This window comes from Daldinia decipiens (assembly GCF_022478715.1).
Source record: "Daldinia decipiens strain CBS 113046 unplaced genomic scaffold F4813scaffold_11, whole genome shotgun sequence".
Lineage (NCBI taxonomy): Eukaryota > Fungi > Ascomycota > Sordariomycetes > Xylariales > Hypoxylaceae > Daldinia > Daldinia decipiens.
In genome coordinates, this window is record NW_026054554.1 from 704,758 (window position 1) to 722,133 (window position 17,376).

Genomic DNA, 17,376 nt, shown 5'->3' on the forward strand with positions numbered 1-17,376 from the left:
GTTACATCCCGGAAATCTGGCCACATATATACATTGCCTAGTTTTGAGTTGCGTGGTTATATGCAAGTCCCCGACGCCTAGCTGATGCAACAAAAAAACAAATACGTTTCTCGTGAATAACGCCGCGCTATTTCTATACATGTCCCCACGTAAGAAGCGATATATATCAAAGCTACCCAAGTTAAATCTCCAGATGGCCAAATTGTACCTACGCCTTCACGGCAGCGGGTGTGTCGGGAAACCCGTTCCAGGATTCCTCATCGGCATCTTTGCTCTTAATATCCAAGTTGGCGGCTTCTTGAGACGCGGGTAAGCTTGTAGCTAGGGCAGCTTGTGCTACGTCTGCTGAGCTACCACCTCCCTCTATCTCTTGCGACTTTGTGCCTTTTACTTCCTCGGATTTGACATCTTGGGTTGGAGAAGAAGATTTTGGAGTTGGTAGCGTTGGTTTTTTACTTGTTAATATATCCTTTGTGTTCGTGTTATCAGGCTCCTTGGATATGACTGGAGACGCAGATCGATCTCGCTTCTCATTATTGGCTACCGGTAAGACCGGCTTAGCTCTTAGAGCTGCCTGGGAGGACTTGCTGCGCGGTTTGTTGTTCCACTGAAATAACATATCCTTCACTTGAGGGGCCCATACGGATTCTCCCTTTGCCAGATCCGAATATTCTAAGCAATTAGAGCTACCTAGGACGAAATCACCTTGCCGACTTCTGCAAAGCTCTGCCATCATTGCCGCAGATCCAATTTTCACGCCTAGGTCATGACAAAAACTCCTGACATAAAAGCCTGAAGTTACAGTCATTCGAATTTTTGCTGCTGGCGGACCTTTATCCTCCCAAGGTGGGGGTGTGTCAGTATCCGAAGTTTCAGGAATCAAATTTGATCCCTTTCCCGGCTTCGGGGTCGCTGGAGGAAGGTCACCGAGCGCTCCCGACATCAACGGTGCATGCTGCGAAGTCTTCCGACGCTTGTTAACCCTGTCGTACACGAGCGCGTCGACGGTTTCGTCAGACTTCCGTTTGAAGCTCTCGTGCTCATTCAAAGCCTTCGTCTCTTGTTCCTCTTCTTCGGGGCTAAGTTTCTTGGAAGTCATCTGCTGCTTTTCGATCTTCCAGACCTGCTCGGCGAAGTTGCGCTCGAATGTGGTAGCTTCCTCAGCAGGCCAGCGATGGGAATGTTGACCGGGTTCGCACCATTCGACCAATTCGAGTTCAGTCACCTCCACTTCTCTAGTTGCAATTTCTCGCGGGATCGGTTTACCCTCTCTTGCGTATTCATAAAGAGGCTTCCCCTCCATCTTTAATGCTGAATAAAGAGGTGGCATCTGTTGGAATTTTCCACGGAAGGAGTTGAGCGCCTCTTCAACCATAGGCCGAGTGATATGGTCATATGCTGTCTTCTTGAGGATCTTACCGACCCTATCATACGTATCGGTGCTGGCACCAAAAAGCACCACAGTCTCATATGTTTTGGTGCAATCCAAGAAAGACTGGAGAGACTTAGTACCCTTACCAACACCCAGAATGAGAACACCAGTGGCAAGCGGGTCAAGTGTACCACCATGGCCCATTTTGACTCGAATGTCATTCTTGCCAAATCCACGCCGCTTTCGTCTAGTATTGGACTCTTGCGACCTGGCTGCCCTCTCTTGATCTATCATTGGCTTGAAAAATGTAGAGGGGTTAAAGTGGTGTTGGCAGTCCCTAATAACCTGAGCGGAGCTCATACCCATAGGCTTATTGATGCCTGTGCCATAAGAGATAATGATATTAGCATAACCGTGGATAAGATAAACTACAGTTGAAGTAAGAGTAGGTAGTTAAATTGAAAATTCATACCGAAGACACCATCAAGGACAGTGCTAGGAGCTGCCATTCTGGCGAATCTAGCAGCTTTCATTCGCGAGTGATGTGCGTTGAAAAAAAGATAAGACCATCCAATACAGTAAATTCAATCTAGAGACTTGGTAGTCTTTACGGGTTGTGAGCTGCCTTATGGTGAGGCGCAAAATGAAGGCTGTTGAATTTGATTGAAGGAGAATGCAAGGGTCTGGAGAACGGAACTTGGGCCAGAAAAAAAATTCGAAGAGCTGCTAGAGGATATAGTTAATCGACAAGGTTCAATCCAATGAATAGCAGCTCTTATCGATTAGCTACTGCAACTAAAACCATCCTAGATAACCCCACCATCAATACTTCTAGACGTCATTGGTCAAGGCTTCACTCAACCCACCTGGATAGGGCCTATGCCGGCTGGCAGCTGCACCAATGTGTCACTACCTTAGTATTCTCAATTAACAGCAAGTACGATACGCGTGCTACTGCCACCGAAGCGCGTCCCGACTTCCTTAGTAAATCGTGGTAAATGTTAAAATATTTACCACTTGCCGTCAGCCGTAGATCTTTTTTAGCTACCTAACTTTCTTTTCGTCACAAACAATAACAACAACAACCTCAACTCTCCTTAGTAGGGAAACCGTAACCCGTTTTCAATATGAATTAATGCGCGCCGGTATTGCGTTATTTCTCTTTTTGCCTAACAACCTACCGATTTACGGATTTACCTGATACGAGATAAAACCAATCCTCTTTCATGCCATCGCGCGCAACCAATTTCATTGTTCTATCCCTTGAGCCCCGACTCGCCTGTCATCATGGATGATCGTTGGGGAAGAAAGCAGTCGGACTCAACGGTACAAACTGTTGACGAAACTGCCTTAGAATACTATAGAGAAGACTCGGTATTAAAGCCTGTCTCTGCTCACATCCACACCGACGACTGGCCCTGTTTTCTACTTACCAGCGCCACGATATTCCACAAGGATGGCACCTTGGCAAACCTGCTGCATGTTGATTTAGAAGGTCCGTTGATTGTTCGTGGAAAGCTTGAAATCGAAAAGGATCAGGAAAGATTCCTTGTCAATCGGCACATGAAGAATCGTTCACCATATATCCAACTTCAGGATACGTTATCCTTCTCGATCGGCCTCAAAGAAGATAGGCCTCCCATGCCGGTGCTGTGGGCTAGTGGCGGAGCAGGTTGGTATGAGATTGTCCCGTCTGATACGTATAAGGACATATGCAACACTATGTTTCAGGGCATTTCTCTTCACTATGCGATTCTAGATCAGTACGAAGTTGCACTAGAGAAGCTTCAAAAGACAAAGAAAAATAGGAACAAGACACTTAGTGACGTCAAGTTGGTCTTGGACGACGTTCTTATTAAGGTGTGTGCATATGTAAACTTGGCTCTTTGAATCTATATCTGACCTGATATGCAGTATGCAGTAAATGTCGGCGATGGTATCACGTCTGCCGAAGCCTCACAACGGATCAAGGATCAGGCAGTTTTCTTACTTTGTCATTTCCCTAAAGACACTGAATTTCATCGCACCTTGGCAGAAAAATACCCTGTAAGGCTATCTCAAGTTAATATTCGACTACCATGGTCTAACCCCACATACAGGATATTGTGCAACAACTTGCCGCCAAAGAGTCCAGTGATGCAAAGGCAGCTACAAGCTCAGAACCTAGCACTCTAGTCGCAGTTCCCTATCGAGATCAAGAGAAGTCTAGTTCTCTAGAAGCCACCAGCAGTAAAAAAAGCGGTAGGCCTTCATTGCGGAATTCTGCCTCCAGATTTCAACGAGACAGCGAGGCCATCGAACGCCAAGTGGCCGAGACAATAGAGGCTTCGAAACGCCTATCAGTCCAGCCTACCGTAAACAAACGGGAGCTACCTGTGAATATCCTGCCTGAACCTGCCAATAGTTCTGACCCCGATCTAATTGTGGTTGGTTTCCGCGCCAAATACAACCGGCCAAGGGAATACCATAACGCGGACAAGCAACTTGACAGTGCAGCTGAGGAAGATACATCACTCCCATCCTCAAACAAAGACGCAAACCCAGGCGCAAGTTCCAACTCGGAGATTAACCCATCCGTATCTGCCATCATTGGAGTCTTGCAAGATTACCGGCAGGAGCTACTTTCACTTTCAGGTAATAAGACAAAGCACCCTGATGAGGTGACTGTCAGCACTTGGCACAGTAAACTTTATCGTGGATTAAGTGTTAAAAAGCCTCGTGCACTAGCTCAGGTCTGCATATACTACGCCCGGGATCTTTTGCATTTCCTTGGACCAGAGTGGCACCCCAGCAAATTTTACAAGTGGCTGGAGGAAAACGTTGACATAGCACCCAACTTTGAGGACCTGTCTGAAGATCGGATGAAAAATATTGTCAGACGCAAGAAGAAAAATCAACTTCCCCACAACGATCAATCTTCTCACGAGGACCAACCTTACGAAGACCAGTCTTACGCAAATCAATCCTCTGTCCCCAACCAACCATCCCAGGCAACTCCATCTTCTTACTCAAGTCGTATTTCTCGCGCAAGTCGTCCTTCTTACTTGAATCAACCATCCTACGAGCTCCCTTTCGCCATGGAGTATCAGGAAGAGAAGGTCCAAGGACAACAACCTCCCAATAGAGCTCGCACCGGCGGTAAGGTAGCAGGCCTGCGTCCTTCTGTTGGAGGTAAGAAACGACTACGACAGGATTTCAGCCTTGGCGATGAAATGGAGCTGGACGAGGACGGACCGCAGAAGAATGCATCTAAGAAGTCACGCTATCCTTCCACGGAGGACGACCACGATGAACACAACGAGGAACGCGGGGCAACCACTTCATCAGGCAACGAGTATAACGCAGAAGATGAGGATGCTCTGACAGCCGGTACAGTTGGCCAGTCAACCAAGCCTCTGAAGCCCAATAGAAATGGCGTGGACGATGCATGGTATTGCGAAGAAAGTGGCTGCGACTTCGTCGTTCACGCTAACAATGAGGATGATGCTGAAGCCCTTATTATGCCCCATTATGAATTGCATCATAAGGATGCTCGAACCAAGAAATACGCATCCCAGAAGTTGAATCTTCAAAACATAGTTCGCGAGGAGTCTCTCATAACAGGTGGTCTCCCTGTTGGGTATGTTATCCTTCCTTGCTCTTGGATTAGATTTCGTTATTTAACATTGTACACAGCTTTTTACTTAAGAAGATCGGCCGATATACTGCAGCTTTGGAGAGTCTCGATGAAGAAGAATGCAAGAAGAAACTAGAGGCAGAACGTCAAAGTCGCAGATCAAAGCCTCAAGGACAGAAGTCACAACTTGAAGGTCAAGCAACACAGCTTCAAGGTCAGGAGAAGCAACTTCAAAGCCAGGAGATGCAATTTGATGTTGAAGCAGTGCCGGAGCCTAAGGAGCGCGACACCCTACAATAGATTCACACTCTTGCATAAGCACAACAATACAACGACACAATGACATAACGGTTCTTTCTTTTTTGCGTTTGAGGTTCCTAATTACCGACAATTGGAGCCTGTATATGAGACGAGACCTTGACATGGGACAACATTCACAACAGGCATTCACAACGGACGGATGATACCCCTTTGCATTTAAAACGGTTGCTTGGCGTTGGTGAAATTTGTGTTTTCAACTTTCAATAATATGCCCCCGGAGGCAATCTGTGTTTTCCTTGCAACTCATTCGACAAACATTTTGCGCGTTTTTCTGATACTTTTCCGATGCAATACGAGCCCATGTGGCATTTTGCGCTGATCATGGTTTGTCCAAGAGGCACTTTATGATTTCTATGATTTACTCGAAAGCAATATCCGAGTCTAAGAAGGAGACACATTGTGTTTTCGACAACTTATCTAGGCACTTTATGCGCCTGATATACGCCTTGTGTTTCTTATGATTCACTTAAAAGGCAATATTTGAGCCTGGAAGAGGCATTTTGCGTGTTTTTCGATTCCTCAGAGACAATCTCTGAGCCCTTAAGGCATTTTGTGCGTATGATTTTAATGGCCTGTCAAAGAGGTACTTTGCGTGTTTCACGACTTGCCCTCACCTGAGAGGCATCTTGTCTATACTCGTCTCTTGCGTATGATACCTAGGACGAGGTTCACTCTGAGCTCGAGCTTGGCATATGCTTGCACATAGTTGCACATAGTTGATTTTCGAATCGACTCTGCGATGCCTTACTGTACTTAGCTACTTGCAATTGTTTTTTTTTTTTTTGGTGCGATTGAGTTTAATAATGAATGACTGCAACTGATACGCAAAGAAAAACAAAAACAAAAATAAGATTGTATTTGAGATATTCTCGGTGTCTTCCTGAAATTGCACTGTCCTTGATCTTGATGCTCCGTGAACTTCGTGATGGTAATAATTGGTGTTGATTCACACTACATAGCTCACTTAACATTCCTACAAGAACCCTTTGTAGTCACTAGGTTTGTTCACGACCCCTTTCCAAAGAAACCCAATCTATTTACTAGTGAATGCCTTATTATTTAGGGAGTAGCATGGCTTAACATTAGATCGCAGTAGTTAGCATAGTCTGTTCATGATGACCCAGAACAGCATGTCTAAAATCTGTAAGTATTATATGCCAAATCGTAGAAATAACTTATTAATTTCACACTCTTCACTCTACAATATACGATAATCGACAAATAAATGGATGGGAAAACATTAAGGGCAAGGTGCTCACAATAGAACCAAGTACACTCTTCACTCATCCTTCTTATATAGGAGGTACCTATGGTAGATGTTATGGTAGCCCTCTGTTTCAACACCTGTCGCCTAAATAAATATCCAAAGATTGCAACCATAAGCCTAACAATCCTTCTACTCTCCCAATCATCATCAAACCTCTATCTTCCAACTGCAATCTACCAACTCTGCCCCTTCATACTACACGTATTGAGCTAGTTTATGCTAACAGACCATTCAGCATGTACTTCAACCTAGCAGTGTTGCAGTTTGTGGTAGGGTGGGTGTTAGGTTGGGTCGATGAATGAGAGCAAGGGGGGCGGTCACAGTACTCTTAAGAGAATAAAAACCAATTGGTATGTACCTGTGTTTTTTTACACTAACCCATACCCTTTCTAGAAGCGCTTGTTTTACTTATAATGAGGTTCGTTACCTTATATATTAATATTAAAAGTCCTCTTAGAACAAGCGTTATAAGCTAGGTTAAAGAATACGGGATCCTTAGGCTGCATATACTGATACTTATTTTTATTTATTTATCTAGTAGTTTTAACTAGCTATATAGCAATGGGGATCATCCATCTCTTGAGCTCTTGACTACTTCTGCCTGCAAAACTTACATGGTAGCCACTTAATGACCCTCTCCGCAGGTTGGTTTAAAATACTTGTGACTTGGTATCGGAGATAAAAGGCCTCTGAAGTAGTGGACCTTCCCTTTTTTTCCGACCAAAAACGCCTTGCGGGAACCGGAAGGGTATTGAAATACGTCAACGTCATATATAAGTGGGCTGCCGTGTCCTCGAAGACAACAATCCTTACCAAACCAAATGGGCTAATAGAGGGTTGAGGCGAAGGGAGCTAATAGACCAAGTAGCATATGCAATCAATAAGCCAAGTAGCGTCGGGGTTTTGTCCGCCAGTCAAATGCCTACTTCACCCACAATTCCCCTTTCACGATAATCTCTCGTATGACTAATGGTGAGGACTCTTGATAGGAATTGTTGGAATTTAGTTATACGATGACTTGGCGTAAGCTTATCGTCGTAGCTGAAGATACACGGCTGCTTTATCCCACGCGCCTCGGTCAGCGGCAGAGACTTCACTCTTAAGCGTCTTGACACCTGCGTGGATGGCGTCGAAGAAGTTGAAAGCTATCTCCAGATCTTCGAAGAAGTGAGTGGCATATGGGACGAATGTGCCGGGGAACTCTTGCTTCTTTACTGCCTTCTGTTCAGGCGTCTCATTAGGATGAATGTCGTCAAGCAGAGTCTTAACAGCAATGCCAAGAGCAACATCCGTGTCGTTCAAAAAGGGTAGTCTATATGAAATTAACACATAATTCATCATCATCTTACGAATCATGAAGACGAACCTTTGACCAATCTCCAAATAGTCGTCACGTTCTCGTTCCGTCTGCGCAAATAGTAGCATAGACGCGACAATCGCTTCGATAAGATCTCTGTCAGTCTCTCGAATAGATGAACTCAATGATCGGAAGCACAAGAAATTCTTGCTGAGAGGACCAGTATAACCGTTCGCTTGGTGACGCAGCTTCAACAGGATTGCGCAACGGCTGATTAGTAATAGGCTTGCCTTGTCATCATCGGTTCCGTTCATAGGCAAGCCGTTCAGTTCTGGATGCTGGTTCCGGGTATTAAGTAAGTTAAACCTGAGAAGTTCATAAGCTAAAAGAATCGATTCGTATAGGCCAGCGACCTGGCTATGCTTCTCAACAGTAGCCTTGAGTGCCTCGAGAGATGTTGCTAAGGCTTGGCCCCAGGATGTAAGTTGGTGGGAATCGTCTACGTAGCCACGTAGATGGAGGAAACGCCAGAGCGTGATCGACGATATCAAACCAGCAGAAACGATGCCCTTGACCTTGTCCTTGGTAATGGTACTCTTGGCGAAATCGGGATTCTTCAGTGCTGCTACTTCAAAGAGGATAGAACCATGCTTGGCATCGGGGTAGTACTTCTTTGCAACAGCGCTACTGAGGTTCCACGTATGCGCTTTATTCAACGCCTGGTTCTCTTGGGGACGGTACTCGATCTTGTGGGAATACTTCTCATCATACCATACCTTCACGGTAATCGGCTTATACTGTATACCTCTGTGTAGTCGAGGAAGTAGAAGGCTGAGAGCTGCCTCTCTCAAAGGCATTAGCTGGCTCGTCACTAGATGTTTATATTCTTCCGACTTAACTCCGTCTAGAGTTGGGTGGATGACGATCTGGCCGTGAGAAATCCAGCTGAGCATGCGTGCTCCGACAAGACCCGTGTTTAGGTAGTGAAATAATTCGGCTGGTAACTGATAGCCGAGATATTCCCAGTTGTCCCGAGTCAGCGTATCAAAGTTATGGACCTTGATTTCTCCAGACTCTTCAATGTAGATGAAGTGATCGATGCTCATTCTAGCCTTGCGGTACTTCTGTAACCAGTTCGAATCTCTGCTCTTACTCAGAATGTCGTTGAATGAGTTGCACGCATTCGCGACTGACTTTTCCGAGGTTCGCAGCATGTTAACGGCGTCCTGTACGGATGGTGGCTGGCGAGCAGTGATTTGGGGCTCTTTTAACGGGGGGAACGTGGGGAGAAAGGTTGTTCCCGCCATCAGCAGTGCGTCGATAAATAGTGCTTCAGTTACGCCCAGAGTTCTAATGATAGCTTTCTTGGAGATGGCAGTGAACGTGCCGGCATCCCAGTCGATGAATCGAATAACGTGATCCTTGATCGGATAAAGCAACAATTCCTGGGAGCCCATGATAGCTGAACACTGCTCTGAGTCGATCATGTCAAAGTAGGCCAACTTGAAATTTATTAGCTAAAGAATCTCAACACGGGGCATGAATAACTCACTTGCGCGGAGGCGTTAAAGGGGGGAACTAAGAAGTGGAGCCCACGACGCTTGAGGATACCTTGTAGCAGTGGAAATAAGTTGTGGACAAGGTAAGTTCCTGTATCACATGAGCAACATATCCGAGCTGTGGCATAGTTATGACGGCCGTACCTCGATGGGAGCCAAAGGCAGTCACGGCTTCATTAGCCTGGCTTTGGAAATAGAGACCCCAAGCCTCGTCGGTGCCTGCAATCGCCCTCTTTCCTCTCTGGACGGAAACGTCATCTTCGCCTTCAATGGACTGGCCGTTGAAGATGAAGAAAGGGATGGTTTTGTTGGATTTCCAACTATCGAGATCATGTTCGATGTGCGATTGAATACCGGTCAAGCCGCCGAGGGCAGGGAGAAGCGGTTCGTGATAAGGAACGTTGTCGAGGAACAGTTGCAGGTAGTAGGAGGCATCAACCGCAATGGCACAGTCCTCAAGCTGAGAGACTTCGGCAGACCTACGAGATTATTAGTTTCATAGTATTAATATAGTGGTAGGTGTTGTTGCTTACGCCACCTGCTCATTGATCCAATGATCCTCAAAGGTGCCTATAAAGGCTAATTAGCAACGGACCTACATAATGTGAATGCAACATGGCAAATGAAGAAAAGAAAATCATGGTCTTTCGATAAAGTACCATTTAGAGTTCCATGGATCCTTGTTAATGTCTTCCACCACTTATTTTCCTTAGGCCTAGGGCCGCGAAAGGGACTACAACTAATAGTCGAAAGCAGCCCTTGTCGGCGAAGCCATTCGATAGCCCGATTCAAATCAGCCTTGCCAAACGGGACCGGAACATTCACCTCGTCTATATCAAGCATAGTGGTTGCGTAGTAGGTACGTAGCTAGACAATGGAAGATGCAAATCCGTAAAGTCGGATATAACAACGAAAATAGGCCGGCCGTATAAGCGACAGCGATATTCAAGGCCGTAGAATTGTATGCGAATGTGTGCGAAGAGGTGTGAAGGAGAAATATACAATAGAAACGGTACCCGAAGCAGGGACACAACATCCCGATATCCCATCAGGCCGTAGAAAAGAAATAACAGGTAAGACTTACTAGGCATCTTAAAATATGCTTTGCGCAAGATCAAGCGCTCTTGCCTGGTGGATGGGATCTAGGATCTGGGATCTTGGGTAATGTCGGTTTACTATGACGAACGTCGAAGTGAGGAAAGCAGAGCTCGCGGCTCAAAATCGCAGGCTAGAAAGAGGACAGGTGGGGCTGGCAGGTATTAAAAGGAGTGACTGAGCTTAACATAAATAGAAGAAGGAAGTAGGTAGGTAGGGGCGGGAGGGAAGAGAGAGGCGGTGCGATGGTAAGGCAAGATGCACCTTGTTGCTACGGCTGTAGCTGCTGTTGGAGAGAACCTTACCCGTGGTGAGGTTCGAACTTAAAAGGTGAGGCACGATCCAAAGGTCAAAGCCTCGCGGCAGGTAGGACAAGGGTTGTGCGACTAGCCTGGTAGAGGTAGCGACGCTATGGGACCCCTGAACTGGGCGATTTTTTTTTGTTGCTGGCACGCCGCCTAGAGCTTAAAACAGACGGGTTATGTAATACATCTAATTACGTTGATCTTCGTGTGACGATTCCGTACCTGTACCTTGGTATGTGCAGAGTTGGAACGGGTTATCTTATCTATCGGCTTATCGTTAAAGAACCTTGCCAATCTGCACGTATACCTCGGACCATGTACCAGTGTACCTACATGCATGAACTCAACCTAGAAAGCATCAAATAGACTTTTAGCTTGTGAGACAAGGTACATGTAGGACTACATAGGACTGCATGTAGGTAGGTGTCCTGCTTTGTGGCTTCTAATAAGAATTAAACAATTCAATCTATCTAAGGGAACTATTAACTATCCTTTTGTCTTTACATATCTACGTTATATAGTTATATACGTAACACATTACATCTCCATCATGACCAAAGCTGCAACACTTCCTATCATCGACATCTCAGCCAAAGGCGTAGACCAGGCCCAAGTCGCCAAGGAGTTAGTAGACGCCGCAATTGACTATGGCTTTGTCTATATCAAGAGTCAAGACATTTTGGCCGAGCAGATAGACAATGCTTTCAACTTGGTAGGTAGTCGATACTTCAGTCTCAACAAGAGTCGCAATGAATAGTGATGGACTATCTCACATGTATAGTCGCGCATCTTATTCGACTCGCCTCTTGAGGACAAGCAGAGATGCAAGATCGAAAAAAATAATCAGGGGTGGTCTGGCATGCATACCGAGACTTTGGACCCCAAAACTCAGAGAGTAAGCTGTAACCATCTTGCCCGACTACGACTAACTTACCGAAACTAACACCTTTTCTCTAGGTAGGAGACTTTAAAGAGTTAGTATACATACATAAGTAGTAGAGGGACACCGAGGCTGACCCGAACCACCAAGGGGCTTCAACTTCGGCCCCTTTGCCAACAGCAAGGCCACACAACCTATCCCGCAGAGCATCGAGCCGCATCAAGCAGAGCTCGCTGCTTTCCGGGATGCATGTCACGAGCTGTGCCGGAAGCTACTCTTACTCTTCGGCATCGGACTAGGAGTAAGCGCTAACCCCATACTCTGTCCGGGCCACCCTTTCTAATCAGCCCAGGTCAACCCCCCAGAGTTCTTCTCCGCCGCGCACAACCCCGTCCTGTCGTCGGGCTCTATCCTGCGGTTCTTATACTACCCGCCGCCTAGTAGAACACCCGAGGCGCACCCCGATGACGTGCGCGCGGGTGCGCACTCGGACTACGGGTCTATCACCCTTCTGTTCAGACTGCGCGGCCAAGCTGGTCTCGAGATCCTCGAGCCTCGCACCGGCCGCTGGGCCCCTGTTCCCGTTGACCCGCCTAATAGCAGCAAGGACGAGGGTGCTGCTGCGCCGCCGCCTATTCTCGTCAACATCGGCGATCTGCTCTCGTACTGGACTAACGGGTTGCTCCGCAGTACTGGTATGTAGCATCGATGTTTCCTCTTTCTCCCTATCTTCCTGTCTTAGAACCCCGAGACATCATAAATGCCTTAGTAGTAATAATCATTAACACTCGTCACCAGTCCACCGCGTCGCCTTCCCCTCAGCACCAGACGCCCTAGCGGCCGGTGAGTCTACCGCCGATCCGCGGTACTCAGTCGTCTACTTCTGCCATCCGGCTAATGACACGCTGCTGACGCCCGTTCCAAGCGAGCGCGTCAAGGCGGCAAGCGAAAATGAGAATGATACTGCCCGGAACCAGGGCTTAGATAGCAATAGTAAGAAGGTCCTGACGGCGGACGAACATCTACAGATGCGACTACAGGCGACGTATTTGCAGATGTACGGCAAGGACGGGGGGAAGGGACAATGAAAGTTAGTGAACAGGTGTCATAGGAGAGCCTAGGAGAGTTCCTATTTACGTGTAGAGCATCTATGCATGGGGCAAGGTTTTAAATACCCGACTTCTATCCGTCCTGGTTTCCGTCCTGGTTCATAGTCGCATTCTCCCGTAGCCTTGGAGGTCAGGATCGGTCGGAAGGCTATCTATCACCAGCGTCTCGATCTAAAAAAAACAAGAAATTTCGTTGATCCTACACGGCTTGTCTTTTGAGCTACTCCCAAGAAAATAGAACGGTTATAAATAATTTAGTTAGCTAGGTAGGTACCTAGGTAGTCTTCGACGCGAATATCATGCCTTTATTACCTACCTATCTATAACTTACTTTGCCTCCTGCCAAGTAATCGTTTCGGTCCGTAGATGAGCTAACAGGTATCTACCTATATATCCCCCCTTCTCGATTATACGACCGTCAGACAACTCACACATACTACTATCTACTACCTATGTCTCCCACAAGGACCACGCCCATATATACCAGCAGCACAACCCACGAGATGATATAGTCACATTCAGCATACTATCCTGGTCCTACTTGTCCATCTATCCATCCATCCGTCCGTCCGTCCGTCCATAATACCTTGCAGTCCCCTCCCTTCCCCCAAGGCATCCATAAGGGTTCGCGGGGGCCTTCACGTGTCCCGTGTAGTTGGCTATGCATATCCCGCATTCGTTCGAGGGTACACGACATAGCGATGTAGGAGCGGCGGGAGCATTAGCCCGCTGCAACAATCTTCGAGGAATCAATCATGAGTGTCTTAGGTACCTAGAGTTGGCTAAGGGGGGGGGGGGGAGGGAGGCGGGTCTCATAGTCACCAACTACAAACAATATAGGCCACATATATCCTTTACGAATAGATACTAGAAATAACAACCATATTTCACAAGATTTTATCGCAGTAAATTAGATGAGCTGAGCTATTCTGGCTTTGACCTTCCCTATCCCGGCCAGCTTGGGTATTTCGAATGCCCGCGTCCCAAACTATACGGGCCGCCAAACTCCTGCCTACCTGAGTCTTACTTGGAAACTTTCTGCAAATCAGCCAGCCGGGTATACACTTCATTTTGAAATTCTGCCGAATCATCCCACGCACTGGAAGCTAGCGAATTTGCAAATTCCTAGGTCGTGGATGTGATAAACTTTTTTGTGACCGGCCCCTCGTTTTTTAAAGAACCAATCCCGTCTTATAACCCGTTCAAGAAAACAACCTCGCCAATCATCCAGGTCGCTTCAGGCGTTCCAGGACCCAGCGGCTATGAGGAGAAACTTTTGTAACCAAACGCCGATTGATATATAGAAGATAGATATATGGCCGTACAACGCTCTAATCGCCATAATGTCCCTGGTAACCAATGCAGCAGCGATGACCGGACGCCTCTGCCAGTTTTCAAATGCAATATCCTATCAAGTCTCGACAGCCGACTATGCCTTTCTGTCGTATAACTGTTGTCCTGTCGGTTTGTGCCAGGCCGGAGGTCTGTCTAGCCTGGCCTAGCCCAGCCCATCCCATGAAAATGCGGTAGAAGAACAATGCGCCAGGGGGTTGAATAGCACCTTCGAGTTTTAAGTCACGTCCTTCAGGGGAATTCCCAGGTCTGGGAATAATATCATATTCTCCTCGCGTTCTTGTTGGCTGAGAAAGTCATGGCGCGCGTAGCAACTCGTTGGGCACTTATGCCAGCCACGACTCTTCATCTCTCTTAAGCCCTCTCTATAATATTTGTAGTTAGCTTTCGTACGATATATAGAGAGGATAATCCACCCTTTAAAAATAATAGGAATATCCTCATCTCGGGAATTGAACATATCCCCGCGCCGAAGTAGGTTGAAACAGCAAGTGTCGCTTACCATTATTAACCCTTCATCTAAGGATTCGTTATCACCTTCACCATTTCCATCGTCCCCATTATGAGCCACCTCTTCAATTTCCTCTCTTGGGCCGTCATATGCAGGGACCTCGTCACCGTCAAACATCCAAGTCATCCCGTTTGCCTCTTCTTCCAGTGGGAAAATTTCACGAGCATATTCTTCGAGTCCCCTCGGCCCTTCCCATAATGCCAAAGCATCTTCAGGACATCTTCTATCGAGTTCCAGGTCTCCAAAATACGGTGGCTGCTTCTTGGGGTCGGCATTATTTGGCGAGAAAAGTTTCTCCAGCGCCTCAAGCTGTTCTCTATAACCCTCTGGAATCTTTACTTTTACTTCTATGGGTCCGTGTTTATAGCGGACGCGCCTACCTACCCCTCTCTCGAACGCTTTACAGGCTTCTACGGGCGTCAGATACTCATAAGCTAACGCTATGCGCTTCCCATTCCATTTTTCTGGCCCGTCCTTAAAGAGCTGAATAATAGCTGGCCCAACGTCATGCTCGGCGTCCAACCAGGGAAGCTTCGCGTGTGGGTGGAAAGGGGCTTGCCACACGAACGAACCATCTGGCTGTAGTTCCATGCAGAATAGCGGATAGCGGAGCGACGTAAAATTGTTGTTGTAGATTCCGGTATAGACGAAGGTAGCTGGTAACCCTATTTTGCGAACATATTTCTCTACCTCATGCTTGGCCGCCCAAAGGGGTAGCGAGGGCCATTCTGGATTATAGGCTGCGTGATCGGGCATGGATGAATATACGTAATGCTGAACGCCGGCTTTTTTTGCTGCGTCCGCAATGGCTTCTCCTATATGTATTTCATTGCCGTAGAATGTTGTGTTGATAAAAGCTAGCTGTGCGCCGTTGAAGAGCTGCGAGATCAGACGGTGATTGACTAGAATCCCTGGGAGGTTCCCGTGGACAGTGACGTCCCTTTTGTCGTCGGGTTTGTTTCTAACATAGAGCTCTCCGGTAAAAACTGTGACATTTGGGTTCATCGATACTTCAGAAGCTATAACACCTTCTAGGTTGCGCAGCTGCGCGTGTACCCTATAGCCTACAGCAGTAGCTATCCGAATTAAAGAGGCGGCTTGGCGACCACTTGCATTAATGACAGCAATGGTCTTATCTGGCGACGGCGTTGACCGTTTTAGAGGGCGATAGGTCAAAGAGTTATTTCTGGACATGGCAGTAAGTGGTGAGCTCTCCGAGTAAGAAGACCGCGTATGCTTGTGTCTTGTACCATGCGTCGCCGAGGACTTAGGAGAGGAAACATTGCCTTTCTCGCTGGGTACTGGTCGAAAAACCAGGTCAGTCCGAATAGGAATAGGATTTGAGGAAGGCATAGCGACGCAGATCCAGTTCCCGCTAGGGGTCTCGACACTCGAGCTTTTGTCTAACACAAAATAGCTAGGTCGCTAATATCGTGAAAAATTAGAGGCGAGCTCGGACAGCTAGGTGGGCGCGTGACGTCCCGATGATGCAAGAAGCGAAGATACCAAGCTGAAGCCGCGACTATGGAAAAGGGAAAGGAGCCAGTACGCCCATTGAAGAGAACTGTAAAGAGGAGCCGTCGAAGAATGAACTTGTGGTGTGGGTTGACTTTGAAAGGTAAGGTAAGGGCCAATAGGGTCGAACTTATTTCTAGGGTTGACGATGGTCCTGTTCAAGTGGCTTAGGTGGATAGAAAAGTAGACAAGGTAGACAAGGTAAAGCAAGGTAAGGAAATATAGCGTGGGATCGGAAAAAAAAAGGCTCAGGTGACTATAAGAAAGTGGAAGCAAAGTACTGGAAGTAACTAAAAAAGATCGAAGTAGGTACATATGTAGGCAGGTAGGTAGGTAGGTAGGTAGGTAGGTTAGGTAGGCAAGAGGTAGGCAAGAGGTAGGCACAAGTTTAATTTTGCCGGCGGTTGCGTGGCCGTTGACCGTGGTTGTGGCAGGTCCAGTCTGGTGAGCCAGGCACACAATATCTTTAGTCGACTATCTGAAAGTCTGAAAAGTGGATATATACTACGGATGGGAATTTTTGACTATCTGCAAAGTCCCGATTGAGGACCTTGACGGAGGTACCGGTACCCTTCGGGCGGGTTAGTACCTAAGCGTAGTTGCGTAGCTTGGGTAGCGACTTCCAGGGCCCAGCGCGAAACACTTCTTGTTCTTGCTCTTGTTTAAAGGTAGAAGGGAGGTGGGTTTTGCTTGGTGATTCCAAGCATATCTCGGATACTATAGCTTTACGATAAGCTAGAGTAGAAAGAAAAAGGTAGGTACCTACCTACCTAGGTAGTTAAGTATTTTAACAAGAGAGGACAAGAGAAGTACCTATATACCTACATGTATGTAATAGCAAGGTAGACCCGGTGGATCGATCAAATGCTGTTCAGGAGGAATCTTAATAGGTTAGGGAGAAAGAGGGTTGAAGTACATATGTATGCAGACATACATGCCTTACATGTATGCACATACCTAATATCAAGAAGACATAGTATTATTACTAGTAGATAAGTACATACATATATACGTATGTAGGTTGGGAAAGGACATGGAGGGTATGACGAGATGCGGACTATTATTGAAGATACATAGGCGGTAGACTAGGGGGGGGGGGGGGGGGGCTCTTATGAAATCCGGGGAACTCGACCCTAACCGGAGCGAGATTTGCATACTTATGTACGTGCTAACGAA

The 17,376-nt window shown here is 46.9% G+C and overlaps 5 protein-coding genes across 5 annotated transcripts; 2 read left to right on the plus strand and 3 right to left on the minus strand.

Moving 5' to 3' along the window:
• Window positions 1-124: 124 nt before the first annotated feature.
• Window positions 125-2,019, minus strand: F4813DRAFT_36597 (trub family pseudouridylate synthase-containing protein). Its single transcript, XM_049243983.1, has 2 exons — window positions 1,845-2,019; window positions 125-1,752 (listed from the first exon to the last, which is right to left on the minus strand). Exons 1-2 carry the CDS (start codon window positions 1,903-1,905, stop codon window positions 209-211), a joined length of 1,605 nt encoding a protein of 534 aa, XP_049100993.1. The 5' UTR covers window positions 1,906-2,019; the 3' UTR covers window positions 125-208.
• Window positions 2,020-2,515: 496 nt separating this feature from the next.
• F4813DRAFT_36592 (uncharacterized protein) lies at window positions 2,516-5,675 on the plus strand. Its single transcript, XM_049243972.1, has 4 exons — window positions 2,516-3,232; window positions 3,287-3,418; window positions 3,472-4,991; window positions 5,048-5,675. Exons 1-4 carry the CDS (start codon window positions 2,660-2,662, stop codon window positions 5,286-5,288), a joined length of 2,466 nt encoding a protein of 821 aa, XP_049100994.1. The 5' UTR covers window positions 2,516-2,659; the 3' UTR covers window positions 5,289-5,675.
• Window positions 5,676-10,023: 4,348 nt separating this feature from the next.
• Window positions 10,024-10,943, minus strand: F4813DRAFT_355486 (uncharacterized protein; the record flags this gene model as incomplete). The annotated part of the gene is made up of 1 exon (XM_049242872.1): window positions 10,024-10,943. A coding segment is annotated over exon 1 (256 nt), but the record flags the coding sequence as incomplete, so codon positions are not given.
• A 251-nt stretch (window positions 10,944-11,194) lies between these two features.
• Window positions 11,195-13,215, plus strand: F4813DRAFT_355488 (Clavaminate synthase-like protein). Its single transcript, XM_049242873.1, has 6 exons — window positions 11,195-11,544; window positions 11,614-11,727; window positions 11,790-11,806; window positions 11,863-12,013; window positions 12,065-12,407; window positions 12,511-13,215. Exons 1-6 carry the CDS (start codon window positions 11,383-11,385, stop codon window positions 12,798-12,800), a joined length of 1,077 nt encoding a protein of 358 aa, XP_049100996.1. The 5' UTR covers window positions 11,195-11,382; the 3' UTR covers window positions 12,801-13,215.
• Window positions 13,216-14,500: 1,285 nt separating this feature from the next.
• F4813DRAFT_388291 (nitrogen metabolite repression--responsible protein) lies at window positions 14,501-16,038 on the minus strand (the record flags this gene model as incomplete). Its single annotated transcript, XM_049246684.1, has 2 exons — window positions 14,501-14,539; window positions 14,677-16,038. The coding sequence occupies 2 exons, from the start codon at window positions 16,036-16,038 to the stop codon at window positions 14,501-14,503; spliced, it is 1,401 nt and encodes a 466-aa protein (XP_049100997.1).
• Between the last annotated feature and the right edge of the window lie 1,338 nt (window positions 16,039-17,376).